Source organism: Tenrec ecaudatus, chromosome 18, assembly GCF_050624435.1.
Source record: "Tenrec ecaudatus isolate mTenEca1 chromosome 18, mTenEca1.hap1, whole genome shotgun sequence".
Classification (NCBI taxonomy): domain Eukaryota; kingdom Metazoa; phylum Chordata; class Mammalia; order Afrosoricida; family Tenrecidae; genus Tenrec; species Tenrec ecaudatus.
In genome coordinates this window covers 59349282-59365711 of record NC_134547.1, presented here as the reverse complement: position 1 = coordinate 59365711, position 16430 = coordinate 59349282, and the positions used below count along the sequence as shown (strand labels likewise).

Below are 16430 nucleotides of genomic sequence, written 5' to 3'. Positions count from 1 at the left end.
CCCCAGATGTATCTCCAGAAATTATTTTACACCTCCTGGGTGAGTGGGAATGAATTACAACCTTCTCTGGTGGCGAACCGCTGGCTTACATTGACCCTCACAACCTCCATGGATTTTGCTAATTGAATGGATGTTGTTTGGAGCATGGTTCTGTCCCTCAGTTCAGCCCATGGTAAAACCCCATTGAAGTGGGCTTGTATTGACTTCACCCATGCTGCCTGGAAGGATGGGCTGGTGAATGTCATGTCCCCACTGTGCCTCCACTAGCACAACAGGGAGTTCTGAAGAAGCCATTTCCATAGGAAGTGTTTTTCTCCTGGTTTTGACCAAGTTCCCTGTAGTGTAATGAAATAAAACAGTTCAGCAAGGATTTAACAAATTTATTTAATAAAATTTATAAAAATGCATATTCAAGAATTATCTCTGTTTGAGTTGTGTTCCTACTCCACTCCCAAAGATAATACAAAATCATCAACACCCACAAACATTTACACTCAAACAGAAGTATGAGGACATTCTCTACAAAAAACTACATTAGAGAAAATGCAGAAAAATTAGACAATTCCGAGGTGTGATCGCAAACGTTTTTTCCCGCCTTAAAAAAAAAACAAAACAGCCAACAGACAGTAAAGCAATATAGAGGACCTCTTTCCTGTGGTTGTGAAAAGTTTCTTGAAAATATTCCATCTTAAAAAAAAAAAAGAAAGAAAGAAAAGAAAATACTCCGTCTTGCTGAGTAGTTCCCATCGGGAAATTCCCCCCACCCCACCCCTTTCTGCTCCTAAGAAAGAATATGTGTTTTCTAATAGTCTCCATGTTCTACACACACTTCAAATTTGGGACAAATGCACCCAGATCAGCCAGCGTTTTCTGTAGACATGACCAAAAGCAGGCACTTGGGAAGTCTGCGCTTTGGGGGGGTACAAACAGAGTACAAGGATCCTGGGAAGAAACACGTTGAGATTTTTCCATTCCGGAAGAACGTTCACAGATATGAGTAGACCCACCTTTCCACTGCCCACATCAGTCTACTCCACTGCCAGGCTCAACGCCGACTCCCCCTCCACCCACCTGCAGCCCCACCGCTCACTCTGCACATCCGTCTGCTGTTCTCCGCTGGCTTCCGGGTTTGGCTGCAGCACTTTACACACTATTCTACATCTTGAACATGTCACTGGTTTTGTTCCAGTGATTTTGCTCCACATGAAAAATTAAGTGGCACTTGAAGACTCCCCACGGTTACAGCTCAAAGCCCCCTGCCCAACAATGACATTCACCTCCCACACATTCCTACCACAGCCAGGCCATGGATAGGTAGGTAGGTGCCTGTTTCAAGTTACATACAAAATAAAAATGGGCCAAGGGTCTTCAACGTACGCCGGAGTCCCCAGTGGAGATCTAGCCAGCATTAAGACCCGTTGCCTGTGACTTTCCAGGCAAAGTCCTGGCGATCGCTGCCTCTGCTCAGAAAATCCCGTCCGGCTCAGCGCAGTGGAATTCAGGAGGAGGAAGCGTGGGCACTAGGGCAGTGTTGGAAAGAGCACACAAATTAAGAAGAAATCATGTACACCAAACAACAAAAACAGGGCAATCAACCCTCCTTCCTTCTGAAAATGAGAGCCCTTGGGGCACTGGTAAGGGGTAGACAGCATCCGGAGGCTGCAGCTGTTCTTTTGAAAGAGTGAAAGCTCAGGGGTCTTTGTCGCCATTCTCACTATGGAGAGAGGGCTGAAAGGAAAAAGGGTTCAGGAGACAAGTCAAAGCCTCTCTAACGCACACAGGGTCGAATAACTAAGGAGAAATCAGAGCTATCCTAAAGCCAGACTGACTGCAGGGCTTCTCTTGGCCCAGAACTCATCGCAAGTGAAGGGAGCAGAAAACCAAGAGAGACGTTCCTGGTTCCTTCTGCGTGTCCTGCCACGGGGGGTAGGGATGGGTCGCCCGTCTCTTCCAGTCCCCTAGTCCTCCTCGCCGCCTCCGTACATGTCGGCCAGCTTCTTGAAGCGATTGCCCCATTCGTTCAAGTAGTCATAGTCCTGGTCTCGGTCTGACTCCGAGGAGTTCAGGGAGCTCAGACTGGCCGCTTCGGAGCCACTTCCTTCATAGTCAAACACCAGCAGAGAGTCGTACGGGGGCGCGGTGGGGTCGCTATCGGCCGCCTTTAGGTTCTAAAGAGGAAGGGGGACAACAAGAGCTTTCAAGGGAAAGAAGCCGCACAGGTACCCGTCATCTCCGGCAAGGGCACCTTCTCTAGGTGTGCTCACGAGCCACGCAGGACACAACAGGGCCTTTCCGTGTGCCAGCACAGATTGATGCATGCCAACAAGGTCAACCCATGAAAATACAGAGAGTCCCCCTCCACCCCCAGCCAACATGGTAAATTAGACAAGGGCATCATCCAATTAGGATGGGCGGTCCCTAAGTCCAGGTGGGGCCCCTCTGCCAGAAATCAGGATCAAGGCTAAAAACAGTGGGTTTTCTTCGTGCTCAGATTTTGTACTTTCAAAAACAACAAATGGATTCTTTTTTCTTTTAATCAAAAAAATCATTTTATGGATTATTTTCATTAAAAAAAAAAAAAAAGCCATGACCACACAGAATGACCTGAGCATGAAAGTGAACAGCGGGAGGCTCTGAACCCAAGTGTCACCTGAAAAGATGGTGGGAGGGGCCTGTCCAGCCCTCCTCCCACCCCAGCTTTCTCACAGGGCCCAGTGACCAGAATAAAGGGGCCTTTCTAGGCCGTCTGATTACATGAGATGAGTCCATTCCTATTTATTTAAAACCACTGGTCCGCAGAGCCGAGGGCGTTTCTGACACATACCATATGGATGCTGCTTGTCTAGCCTTCTGATCAAACCACGCCACACACGTAACAAGCCTTCTCCACTCAGACTCAGACTGCCGGGAGCCCAAACCCGACCTCCTGGGAAGCTCCTGAGTTTGACCTCTATTTCCACTAACTCTTTTCTGGCAATTCCTACTTTTACCATAGGAACTCTGCAAATTCATCCAGAGCAAGTCAAGCTTCTAACTGCTCTGAAATTATGCTGGGAGACATATTATAAGAAAAATAAGAAGGGGGCCGCAGCGGTCAGCTGAGGTGCAGCCTGGCCAAGCCTAGAGACTCTCCCTCATTTCTGACACAACTGCCCTTTCCTCGGGTCTGGAAGGACGCACACCGCTGCCATCCCTGCTTGCTTACTTCCACAATGAAGTTCCCGATCTCATCCGGGTTGGCAGGGCGGGGACGGTACTGGGGCACGCTCATGAGGGTTGGTGCCACATCGTTGCGGATCACTTCAGGGCGAGCATCCAGGCCCCTGTGCAGCTGGCTCAGGTCAAAGTCCTTGGGAGAAGAGGACACCGAGGGTTAAAAGGGGGCCCCGAGAAGCAGTCGCACTGAGAATAACCACCAAAGACTGGGTGCAATGGCCATGGTGCTGGATGCCTTCACTGCACGCTGGTTAGCAGCATGTGTCGTTTGAAGGGGACGTGCCTCAGTAGCACTGAGAGCAAAGACAACGAAACAACCACCACAGCACCTCTTGGGACAGATATACCGTATAAACTCATGCATAAGTTTTTCCAGCACATTTTTTAGGCAGCCTTTGTGGTACAGTTAGTTGCCTCTGCTGATATCCAGGTCGGCTGTAGTCGAGTTTCTACGGTACGTTGTGCCGCGTTAACAACTTTTCATAGGGTGTTTGTGGCAGCATATCATTCAGGAAATAGTCACTCCTTTCCCAGTTCTTGCCTCAATGAACCAATTGTTATATCACTTGCTTTGGTCTTATTGTGGAGGAAGCACACAGGTATCAGGTATATATCCCTTCATGTTGCTCTTGGGCTACATGAGGTGCCTTGGCCAATAGGATGCTAGCTAATACAACACAGGCAAAGACTTGACGTGTCTTTTACATAAGCCTGCTAGTAGAGAGAGAGAGAGAGATGAGAATTGCATCCAGAGTCTTGGACCCAGCATGTAGTTTAGCATCAAGTCAGAGCTATCCAGTTTGGATCAGCTGAGCTCCAGCTAATCCACAAAAGCATGAGAAAAATAAGCTATTTTTGTGGGCTCCTGAGATTCTGGGTAACCCTAGTATAGTTTTATTGTAGTGACAGTGCCTTGACTTCGAAGCACCATGAAATCTCAGAGCTCTCTGTACTCAATGGACTTCATATATAGCAAGCCTTGCTAACAAATGTATGACTCTGGGGAAAGGACGCATGGCTTCCTTTCCACATAAAGAATGCTCTCAAAGTTCCTTGGAAAACTCCAGGGTAGGACAGGTTAAGAGCATCCCTAAAACCAGGGGAAAATAAATAGGATCTAGATATAACATCCCCTAAAGAGTGAAAACCATTTGGCCCAGCCAAAGAACTCGCGGAAAGCAAATTATGTTAGCTACTGTGATTTAGTTTAGGCTCTCGAGCCAGACAAGCGGGTTTGCCATTTCCCAGTTGTATGGGCCTGGAGGGATGATTTAACTGCTGTGAGTGGAGGGCAGTCGGCGACCACTACATGTTAGCTGTGGTCAAGTGGATGGTGATGGCCAGTGACGATGTTTCTTTCCTCGGGAAAGACCCTGCAGATGCAGCGCATAAGTGACATGGAGCTATTTCAAATGCCTGACGTCTCGGTATCGCTCATGCTACATGGAGACATTTCTTCAGAGTCCCACCTGGTCCTCTTCGCCACCTCCTTCTTCATCGTAGTAGTAAACATTGTCCCGAGTGTCATCTTCTGGGGGCAGCAAGGGCTCCTTGACAACTCTTCTCCGCCGAACAAACAGCAGGAGCAGCAGCATCAGGACTGGGTGGGAGAGACAGTACATGAGAGCAAGACGAGCCATGGGAAAGAAGCTCAGAAGCCGCTATCCCAGCCCCACCGCCTCCTTGGAGAACTGCTGACTCTCTTGAAAACACTCGCAGGAGTCAGTCCACATAACTAGACTCACACCCCTAACGCTCCTGTGCACGGTCAACACGGCCCGCCACCGCCGAGTGACTAGACTACAAAGTAGAGCTGAGTGCGCGTCTTCTGAGGAGTAGCTGGTGGGTTTGACACACTCGGTTGGCTGGCAGCTGAGCGCCTTAGCCGCTGTGTCATTGGGCTCGCTCAGTATAACACGGTAGGCACTTCGATATCATTTTAAATGCAGCCTTTAATGGGACCTTAAACCAATTGCAACCATTTCCCACCCTCTGAGGCAAGTCTTCCAGTCAGAGGAGATTGCAAGGCAAAGCTTTGAGGCAGGAGTGTGGCTGGTTGGACAAGGGAAAGGTGAAGAGGCTGAAGGGGCCATGGAGAGAGGAGAAATGAGGTCATCGAGACAGGGACGGATACTGGAAGACAAACCACAAGGAGGAGATTTGGAGGAGATCTGGGGGAAGGGGTAGAGGGAGGGAACAGGTTAATCACCTGTTTCGGTTGTTGAATGCACAACAATGAGCTGAGATGTAAACTGCCCACCTAAGTCACAAAACCAAACCAACAAACCAAGCCCAATCATTTCTAGGGAAGTGAAGTTCAAGAGTGGCACTTACTCAGGAAAGCGAGGATCCCTCCAAGAATCCCCAGGATAGCAGGGACTTGCAGGCCTGCCTCGGCCAATGCCACAGTCCTCTTACAGTTGTTGACGGCCCCTTTGCAGTCGCACACCAGCAGATCCAAGGTGGTCACCTGGTCTTTGTTCTGGTTATCCGTGAGCTTGAGGTTGACTTTGTAGTCACCCAGCTCTAAATGGCCCTTTGGCATCAAGATGAGAGATTCTCGGGCTGGAGAAGCAACAAAAATCAGAGCTGGAACCTGCGGCACGGTGGACTCTCAAATAAGATCATTAAGCAACAGGCTCCAAAGGTGGGTGAAGTGTAAAGGCCATTAGATAGCTTAAGAGTATGTCCCAGAACCAGCTCTCAGAAAAGGGAGACAGGCGAGGGAAGAGGCCGCCGTTGTGGAATGCCTCAGCTGCAGAGGGAAAAAGAAACAGTACCAAACAAAAGGAAGTGCAGAAGAGAAATTCTGAACTGAATGAAGAAAACAGAAAGCATGGGAATCAAAGTAAAGTTTCCAAAATTGCAGCAGCAGCACTTACCCGCATCTGTGTATTCGATGGACCAGTTGACACTGGCCCCAGGCATCAGTTCTGCTCTGAATGGGGAAGTGTTGGGTGGAAGATCGTGATCGATGATGTTGATGGTATGGGGCTGTGGGTCCCTCTGGCAAAAGTCCATATTGCGAGGGTCTGGTATGGGGCCATTGTCATTTACATCGGAGAGGACCAGGACGAGGGTCCCTGTGCCAGTCGCAATGGGAGAACCTAAAGCAGAGTACAGAAGGAACATCGCGGCTTGGAAACATTCATGAATCACCACTGCTTTCCATCAACGCAAGCCCAATCTAATCCCAGCTTTTCAGCAACCAGTCACCGGGCCACAGCCTACCACCACCCCCGATCATGCTGCCCCTAATCCCTAGGACATCTTTGTCCTAGGTGGGTAGGTCTCTCCTGATTCCTCACACCAAGAACACCCTCCTCCTTTTCCTTCTTGTGATTTTTCCTCATCCACCACATTTTAACTCCTCCAAGAGGCTCCCTGGAAACTCAGTGGGTTGTTGTGTTGTGAACCACAAGGTTGGGGATTCAAACCCACCAGCTGCTCTAAGGGAGACAGACAGGCAGCTCCTGCAAAGATTTACAAACTGGAAACCAAGAAAGGCAGTCTGTCAAGAAGAGTTCTGTATGAGCCAGAAGTGGCTCGATGGAAGGGAGTTTTGTGGGGTTTGGGTTGGTTCTGGTTGAAGAAGCGCTCATTCTCTTTATTCCCACGGCATTTTTGGTTGTGATCAACCAGTAGATGTTTTTTACCTGTTTGCAAAGTTGTTTGTCAGAGGAAGGTGTACATGCTTGTATTCGTGGAAATAATCACATGAGAGTTTGTAGGGCTACTTGTGTATGTTAGCTATATAGTCATATATAAAATAAAACATATAGGGACACCCAAACCAAAAGCCAAACTCACTGCCAAGTCAACCCTGACTCATAGCGACCCCCTGTGGGTTTCTGAGACTGTAATGTTTATGGGACAAGCAAGCCCAGTCTGCCTCCCGAAGAGCTGCTGTAGTTTTGAACTGCCGACCATGCGGGTCACGGCCCAACTCATAACCACTATACCACCAGGGCTCCCTGTCTGGGGGCACAGTGACAAACATATGGGAGACTAACCCGATCACATGTGCGCAAAAGCAAGGAGGGGCAGGGGAACTGAAGGGGGTGTATCTGGGGAGCGTGCCAGCACCTGCTGGGACGGCACCCATGGGACGGTCTGTCCGGAGAACAAATTTGCTTGGGTAAACTTTCACCTAACTCACAAAGAAGGCATTAAGAAGAAAGGAGCAAAGAGACATGATGATAATGGTAATAAAAACGACAGGGCTTATCTAGCATGTTTGATGTGGAACACACTCTTCCCGGCACCTGAACACAGGCTGACACATTTAATCCAGGTGAGCTATTATTGTCGCCCCGTTTGTCAGATAAAAGGGAGCGAAGGCCATACCGTATTGAACAATGAGGTCCTAGTTACCTAAGTGGTTAACTTGGACGTGGGCCACGAACCCAGGTAACCTGGCTCCCACAGGGCAGGAATGAGGCATACACGTGGAAGGAATATAATTAAGAGGAACTTCGGCTTGACTCAAATTGTTTTAATTTTCGACAGTGAGAATGCAGGTGTGTGTCTTTTGTTGTAACGAAGATGAGCTCAGGCCTCCAAAGAATGGCGGGGAGCAGAAAGACTAGCTAATGAGAAGAGGGATGCAGCGAAGACCCAAGCAAAGCCTTACCATCATCGGTCGCGATAATGAGAGCCGTGTACGTGCTGTTCCTCACGTGGTTCACGTCCTCTCTGTCCAGCTCGGCGCGGGTGGAAATGGCCCCCGTCTCTGAGTTAATCTCCAGCCAGTTGGCAGTGTCCCTCCAAATTCGATACCTGAAAGGACGTGAAGTCTGGCTGAGAACAGGCACCGTAGCCGGGACGGTCCCTCTTCATGGACACACCGGGTTTCACAGGTTATTCTGAAAAACAGCCAACCTACAAAAGGCTTGCCTTGCTCGACGTTTTGCCAAATTTGCTTTCTCACCATAAATTCACACGTTTCGCGGGAAGAGCTTGAGAGCATTTTCACGGTTTGTACTACAGGCAGGAATCAATCTTCCTCAGAAGGGTGAGCAGACACCGTGAGGAAGGCCTTTCCCACTTCTGGAAATCACACTATGACTCACGGAACCTAGAGGTGCTGCCTTTGAGCGCTCGAGCGGTCCACATGGTTCTGTTCACCCCCCCAGGGTGCTACACGTGCCTTCAAACCCAGCTTTCTTTTTTTTTTAGTAGTTTTATTAGGGGCTCTTACAACTCTTATCACAATCCATACATGCATCAATTGTGTAAAGCACATTTGTACATTCATTGCCCTCATTCTCAAAACATTTGCTCTCCACTTAAGCCCCTGGCATCAGCTCCTCATTTATCCCCTCTCCCCACTCCCCGCTCCTTCCTGACCCCTTGATAATTTATAAATTATTATTTTGTTATATCTTGCCCTGTCTGACGTCTCCCTTCGCCCACTTTTCTGTTGTCTCCCCCTCAGGGAGGTCACATGTAGATCCTTGTAATCAGTTCCCCATTTCCAACCCACCCTCCCTCCACCCTCCCAGTATTGCCACTCATACCACTGGTACTGAAGGGATCATCCGCCCTGGATTCCCTGTGTTTCCAGTTCCTATCTGTACCAGCGTACATCCTCTGGTCTAGCCAGACTTTCAAGGTAAAATTTGGATCATGATGGGGGGGAGGGAGAAAGCATTTAGGAAGTAGAGGAAAGTTGTATTTTTCATCGGTGCTACATCACACCTTGACTGGCTAGTCTCCTCCCCTAGATTCCTCTGCAAGGGGATTTCCAGTCAAACCCAGCTTTCAAAGAGTAGTCATCTTTTTTGTGCAAGGTGACGGGCTGTTGGTTCATCTGCGGGTGTGTTTGCAGTGTCCGTGGCTGTGATTTATGTGATCATGGTTGCTTAGAAGTTGGAAAAGAGGAGAAGCATTAAGCTATAACACCATACTCTAAGGTAGCCTCAAGCTGGTGAAGAAATGGAATTAACAAACAATAGAATTTTGAAACTCAAAGTATATTTCCACTGCACCACACGACCCCAAAGAAAGAAAGCACATTCGATCCAGAAGGGCTGACTACAGAAAGAAGGAAAAATCATAAGGCAGGAGAAAGAGGATAAAAATGAAATTAAAAAAAAAAAAAAAAAGAAAGAAACCAAATGGGAAACTGATATCAGGGGCTCAAGTGGAAAGAGAATGCTTGGAAAATGATGATGGCGGCATATGTGCAAATGTGCTTGACACACTGGAGGAATGTATGGACTGTGATCAGATGTAAGAGCCCCAATAAAAGTATTTAAACCACAAAAAGAGAGAAACGGACCCAAAGAAAGTGTAAAGACAGGAGCACGTCCCGGTAAGGAGAGTGAGCACTGTTGTCCTAGAACTCTGTTCACAGGCAGCAAGAGAGGAAGGATCGGGAGGAGTGTCTACAATGTGAGGACCTGCGGCGGGTGGAAGAAAGTAATCAACAGCGCTGACTTGTATACAGAAACTGTAGAACTGGTGTATGTTTTCCTGTGTGTCTTGTCCATTTTTTCCCCCTAGAGGGATATAGTTGCTACATGCACGGAAAAAACCTTTATACGTACGATATCTTCTGTTCCATAAACGTGTCTGGTTCCTGGGCGGTATAAGACGTAATTTCCTGGCCCACGGCAAAGTCTTCGGACACTTCCACTTTCATAATAGGAGGCATGAAAATGGGAGCTTCATTCACGTCCACCACGTCTACAGTCACTATGGCTGTCGAGGTGGAAAGAGTGACCGTAAAGGGGTCCACATTCTCCACGGCCACATAGAGAGTGTACTGCTGCTTAGCCTCAAAATCTAAGCCCTGAAGAACGAAAAAAACCACAGGGGATAAAATACACTTTATAGTTTTTTTAAATCATTTTATTGGGGGCTCGGACAACTCTTTATCACAATCCATACATACATCCCTTGTGTCAAACACATTTGTACATCTGTTGCCATCATCATTCTCAAAACATTTGCTTTCTACTTGAACCCTTGGTATCAGCTCCTCACTTTCCCCACCCCCCCACCCTCATGAACCCTTGATAATTTACAAATTATTATTATTTTGTCATATCCTACACTGTCAGATGCCTCCCTTCACCCACTTTTTGTTGTCCATCCCCCAGGGAGAAGGTTGCATGCAGATCCTTGCAATCGGATCCTCCTTTCTAACCCACCCTTTTCATTGGTGTGATAGTTCATTTATATGTCAAGTCCACATGTCGCTAAGAAAGCACTTAGATATGAAGAACATTCATGTTGTATTGGGCAAGCCTGTTGTACAAGAGCCCAATACAACATGAATATTCTTCATATCTAAATGCTTTCTTAGCGACATGTGGACTTGAGTTGAACCATATATGCCATGTAGCCAAGTTGACATATAAATCAACTATCACACCAATGAAAATTAGTAGTTAGAAATTTAATTTAAAAAGTACTAAAGCTGATGGTGCCCGGCTATCAAAAGATATAGCATCTGGGGTCTTAAAGGCTTGAAGGTAAACAAGCGGCCATCTAGCTCAGAAGCAGCAAAGCCCACATGGAAGAAGCACACCAGCCTGTGTGATCACGAGGTGTCGAAGAGATCAGGCATCAAAGAACAAAAAAACACACCATTGAATGAGCAAATATGCCATTTTGAGGACTAAGGCGCACTTGACTCAAGCCAGGGTACTTTTGGTGGCCTTCTATGCATGTGAAAGCTAGACAATACATAAAGAGCCCACAGAAGAATTGATGCGTTTGAGTTAGGGTGTTGGTGAAGAATACTGAAAGTATTATGGATTTCCAGAAGTCTTATTAAAACTGAACAATAGTTTAAACCAAACCAATAGGTCTTACAAGAAAGAGGAAGGTTCCTCAGACGAGAAGACTGTAACAGTCTTGCCTCAGGTGCTTTGAACAGGCCACCAGGGAGAACCCCAAAACCCAAACCTCTGTAAGTCGATTGCAACTCACATCGACCCTGTTGGGGTTTCGGAGATTGTAACTCTTTACAGAAACAGGTAGCCTCGTTTTCTCCTGCTGGGGGAGACCAGGCCTTGGAAAAGAGACATTACACCCAGTGCAGGAGGGGTCAGTCCAAGCGAGGAAGGCCCTCGGTAAGACAGACTGACACAGTGGGTTCACACCATAGGCCCACACAAAACAATTAAGAGGGTGGCTCAGAACTGGCAGTGTTTAGTCTGCTGTCTACAAAGTTGCCATGAGTCAAGGGCACCTAACAGCATCGATGATCAGCTCATTTAAGATGGATGACCCTCCTCCTTACCCTCCATGACGTAGGTAGGCTTCATCCTATCAGCTGAAGGTCTTGCTAGCAAAACAGGAGTTTTAAGGACAAAAAGGAAGATTCCGAGGCAAGATGACAACACAGAATAGTTTGCTGGAGTTTCCAGCCTGGCTTGCCGGTAGATTTGGAATTTGCCACCCCCCACAATTATGTGAGCCAATTCCTTAAAATAAATCACTCAGTGTGTCACCTGTTGGTTCTACTTCTCTGAGGAGCCCCTAAGACAGGTGGGAATACATGCGTGGATCTCAAACCTGGCTGCTGTAACAAGAATGAATGGGGACTTTTAAAGGCTATACACTGGGTGAAAGGAGAGCCTGTCTACTCCTGTTAAGAGTTACAGTCTTGGAAACCTATACAGCAGTTCTACTCTGACCTATCTGTTTGCTATAAGTCAGAAGAGTAACTCAAAGGCTGAGAGCTTAGCTAAGCTTTTTAAAAGAATACCCTTACTACGGTCCTAAAGCTGTTGTTGAAGAGAAATCTCTCCTCATTCACGGGAAACCTGGGTTCCACTGCAGTCAATGGACCTCAAGCATAGGCAGCGCCCAGCCGCCACTGGAGACTTGCATGTTGCTAAGAGGTGAAACAGGCTTCACTGCGCCTTCTGGGCCAATCAAGACCACCAACAAAGGCCTAGTGACTTATTAAAAGCACAAAACAAAGACCCGCCAATGAGAACCCTATGATTACAACAGTTCAACCTTGTCCCGCATGGAGGGCCCACAGTGAGTTGGGTTGACTCATAAAGGGCTAACAACAGCCAATAAATGAAGACTCTCTGAGGGCACTTTCTGAGTGCTGGTATTTTTGAAAGCTCCCAATGAGTAACACTGGAGCTGAGAACCAAGAGGGCACATAAAGGGGAGAAGATGTATATGAAGGAACAAACTGCAAACGCCAGTTAATAAACAGAAGCACATTAAATCCTGTATTTAACCAAGACTGCTAAGCGTGTTTACATCACAGCGTCTCCAACAGGTAATCCTGCTTGTCATCCTGGCTAGAACAAGGGGTTGAGAATCCGTCAGCAAATTCTACCTGGGCCACTTCCTAGCTATGCAATTCTGGCTGTTTTCACACCAAAGTCACAGAAGAGTTGTAGCCAAATAAACGACAACTTTAAGAAGCAACTCGCATCTGGTAGCAACTCAAAGGATTCACTTCTGTCTCCTGCTCACACTCAGGATCGTAACAAAAAATGTTGATATCAAGCGTTGAGGTTTCCCCTTTAGTCAAACCAGAAATGAAAACTCATTCACTTGCACAAAGAAAGCCAAAGTTCTGGGGGAACCTCACTCAGTCACTGCCCTGCAATCGATGCCAACTCAGAGTGACCCTACACAGGGCCGGTAGAACTGCCCCTGTGGGGTCTGTGGCTGCAACTCTTTATGGGAGTAGAAAGCACCGTCTTTCTCCTGAGGAGCAGTTGGTGGTTTTGAAATGATGGCCTTCCAGTTAGGAGCCCAACTCATAACCACTGCGCCACCAGACCTCCTTGGGGAGAACCTAGGAGTCTCCTAAGCACTGGACTCACACACATCAAATGACAAGTCACCTACATCCTGGGTTTGGGCATTCCAACGCATCTGTCAAAAGCAGCCGTGTCTGCCCCACTTTTAATAGAATCCAGCAAAATACCAGAGGCCTGAGAAATATTTTTCTTCTCATTTGCTAAATAGATGTTGGGGTTACACAAATACTGCTGGAAAAGACGCTATTAAATAGATGGCGTTTCTGTTTTCTATCTTAGGATGCTGTCTGGCAACCTTTTTTCTTTCTTGCATGAGCTAGAAGACTAAATGCCCTGCCCTTGCACCCCAACTACACACACACACACACACACACTCACTCACACACACACACACACACACACACACACACACACACACACACGCACGCAATCTGGGAAGGTCAGGTCCGGTCCCCCCAATACCACTGTATTTCTGAGAAGACACCAGGGGCACAGGAGTGGGCATCTTCCCAGGCACCATACCAACCTTAGCCGTTTTCAAGATGCCATCGTTTGTTATTGGATCTGTGATGACAACAAATTGCTCCTGTTCATCATTTAATATGTAGTACTTGGCCACCCACGCAGGGGTGTTGGGGACATCAGCATCAGTCACTTTGAGAGTGGTGATCGTCGCATCCACAACATTCTCGAAAACCTTCCCAACATACTGCAAAGCAAAGGAGAAGATGGGTCACTTGTGCCATGCTGAGCCTCACTAACAGGGTTAAGTCTTCAGGGGCTCAACGACTCCTTCTAGGGCTCAGCCTTCAGTAGACAGGTGCTATGGAGCACCCAGATGAGGGAATGAAGTTCTCACTGTCCAGGTCACCACTTCCTATAGGTGAAGCGCTGATGACAGTGGGTGACCGCTGTCACCCTCCAACAATGTCTGACCAAACTTTCCAAGGTGCTGCAGCCTGAACCCCTCAATACACATTAACCCTGTTTTTAACTGCCAAGTACAAGATAGAGGTGCATCCTCATCTACCTCGGCAAACCATTCTCTCAGCCACCAGACGGCCCTTCATAAATGCCAGTCTGCTTACCCTGGGATGACTTCCCTTTGGACTAGGGAGGACCCGGACTCATTCAGTTCACTCTACTAGCATCACACTGGTGGTTTTCCAGTGCTTCTCCTGTAATCAGTGTCTTCTTGATTCAGGGTGGTTAGCAAATACTGATGCCCCCACCTACTTAGAGCATTCTTCCACCTCCCCCCTTTTCTGTCTTGCCAGACCTACTGTCAGGTCAGAGTTAGTGTAGCTGTCACTGTTTGGGGAAGGCTCTTCTGCTTGTGGTGATTAGGCTAGGACGGCTGGCACTGACGATCTCTCCTCCCCTTCTTCACTAACTGCACTGTCAGAGACACCACGGTGCTCAGCTACCAGACTTATGTTTCCCAAGTCTGTCTCGTACACAGCAGCTGTCTGTCCGCAAGAGCTGTGAGGCAAACTTTTGGGAGGAATCTTCCCAGAAATCCCTTCCAAATACACAACTCGGCAACTCTGTCTTTCCCCCCTTGCCTCCTTCTTGCCCGAAGCACTGACATAATAGCTGGAGCTCCGACAGCTACATTGGGCTGCAAGGTGACCTTGACCGTAGCAGTCAGGGACTACAGATGGTGGAAAAGCACGACAAAGGTGCCTTGGTCTCTACTGATAGGGGTTACCTGTCTACCTCTAGGCTTTCTGTTACACGAAAGAAAGGCAGGGGAAAGCAACCAACCCTATTTGTTTCAATTACATGTCATCTGTGACTAACCATCAGGCCAATTTCTAGTCGCTGCTGTAAGGGTTAAGGTTCCTCTATTTGGCTCCCAATACCTTTGCCACGATTGCATTTCATAATACTAGTGTTCAAGAATCTGAGTACGCTGCCTAACTAACACAGATCAAGTTAGTTTATACAGTTGCACGAAAACAGACGCTCTGCCTTTCTGGTGATTACCTCTTCGGGACCTCGTACGAACATGGAAAATATCTGTCCGGTGAAATGTTGACAATTTGCTACCGAGCTATAAAATATGAGGACATGGATTCAAGTGGGTACTTGTTGAAATTTCACAAACCCGTGTCAGTGGGCCCCAAGCCCAGAAGAGAGCCGAGATACTCAAAGACAACCCCCCACCACCCTATTCTACTTGCCTTTTAGTCTAAGATAAATAACATGAACCATTAACATTCAATAGTGCGCCTGTAAGCCGTTGTGAAACTTCTTTCGTGAACCAAGAAGAGCCCTCTTTTTGGAAAGCGTCTGAGGACATGCAGAATTACCGTGGTTGGGTTGAAGATGGGTGGGTTGTCGTTGGTATCGGTGATGAAAATCACAGCTTTCGCCGTCGTGCTTAAGCCTTCTCCTTGAAGGTCAGTAGCTTTAACCACCAGGGTGTACTGAGGGACACTCTGCCAGGCAAAGAGACCCGAGTTAAGGCCCATAGCCACCGCAGGCAGGCAGGCAGGCAGGCCCAGGCCCAACCCAGCCCATCTCACAGAAAGAGAAGATTCTGTGCTCTGCTTAAATGCTGTCTAGGCACAGAACCTCTGGACAGACATTGAGATGCTAAGCTCAGGACAAGTACTCGTGAAATGATCGGCTCGGCCATCACCACCGTAACTGGTCTCAGCACAGCTTTGCAAAAGGTCCCTGGGCTGTAACTAGTCTGTAGTTGCTCTCAGCCCCTCAGGATCTTTTTGCCGCCTGACCTCTCGGTCCAGCCCAGCGATGACCACGCCAATGACTCCTGTGTCCCGGTTGATGGTGAACATGTTGTCGTTGGGCAGCTTGGGCTCTTGGTTTTCGATGGTGTACACGATGGCGGCGTTGTAAGTGTTCACGTTGTCATCTGCATCTGTGGCTGTGACCTGCATCACCGGGGTTCCTGAGAGCGTCAAAGGGAAGACTCAGCCTGACTGCACCCGGGCGTCAGTCTAAGCCAGTCACAAGTAGTAAAGGAGGGGTTCTAGGGGGGTTACCATGTGATAGCATTTCCGTTCCTGAAACTCTAAAATTCTTACCAGAGTACTATGGGAAGAAGAAAACATTCCCTCAAATAAGCAGGGTTCCTAGAACTAAATTTCTTCAACAAGTTTTATATGAGATGAGTCGTATGAGATTACAGGTCTCTGGTGTTTCACATGGACACTACGTGAAATAAGAAAACCCTAGGTTTTCCACAGTTGGCATCTCAGCCACAGCTTCATTGGAAAGACCAGTTATTTAAATCCTTGCTTTCAAAAGGAAAGTAATTATAGCACCTATGAATGCCAAATGGACTACTAAATAACTCTTCAGCAGCAGTAGAGAAAACACACACACACACACACACACACACACACACACACACAGGAACGAAAGAGAACCTACGTATCATAAAGAAGAATCTTAAACGGCCACTAAACATCACGAGTTCTCCAGGAGAAACAG

The 16430-nt window shown here is 47.7% G+C and overlaps 1 protein-coding gene across 1 annotated transcript in view; it reads right to left on the bottom strand.

Moving 5' to 3' along the window:
- Window positions 1-784: 784 nt before the first annotated feature.
- The window catches only part of CDH1 (cadherin 1), a 76965-nt gene continuing 61319 nt past the window's right edge, over window positions 785-16430 (bottom strand). Inside the window, exons 6-15 of the mRNA XM_075536729.1 lie at window positions 15710-15885; window positions 15281-15409; window positions 13492-13674; window positions 9768-10012; window positions 7850-7995; window positions 6099-6323; window positions 5551-5781; window positions 4686-4816; window positions 3206-3349; window positions 785-2168 (exon numbers count right to left, since the gene is read on the bottom strand). Coding sequence (XP_075392844.1) covers window positions 1959-2168; window positions 3206-3349; window positions 4686-4816; window positions 5551-5781; window positions 6099-6323; window positions 7850-7995; window positions 9768-10012; window positions 13492-13674; window positions 15281-15409; window positions 15710-15885 — 1820 coding nt within the window. The 3' untranslated portion in view covers window positions 785-1958. The remainder of the gene's footprint in view (window positions 2169-3205; window positions 3350-4685; window positions 4817-5550; window positions 5782-6098; window positions 6324-7849; window positions 7996-9767; window positions 10013-13491; window positions 13675-15280; window positions 15410-15709; window positions 15886-16430) is intronic.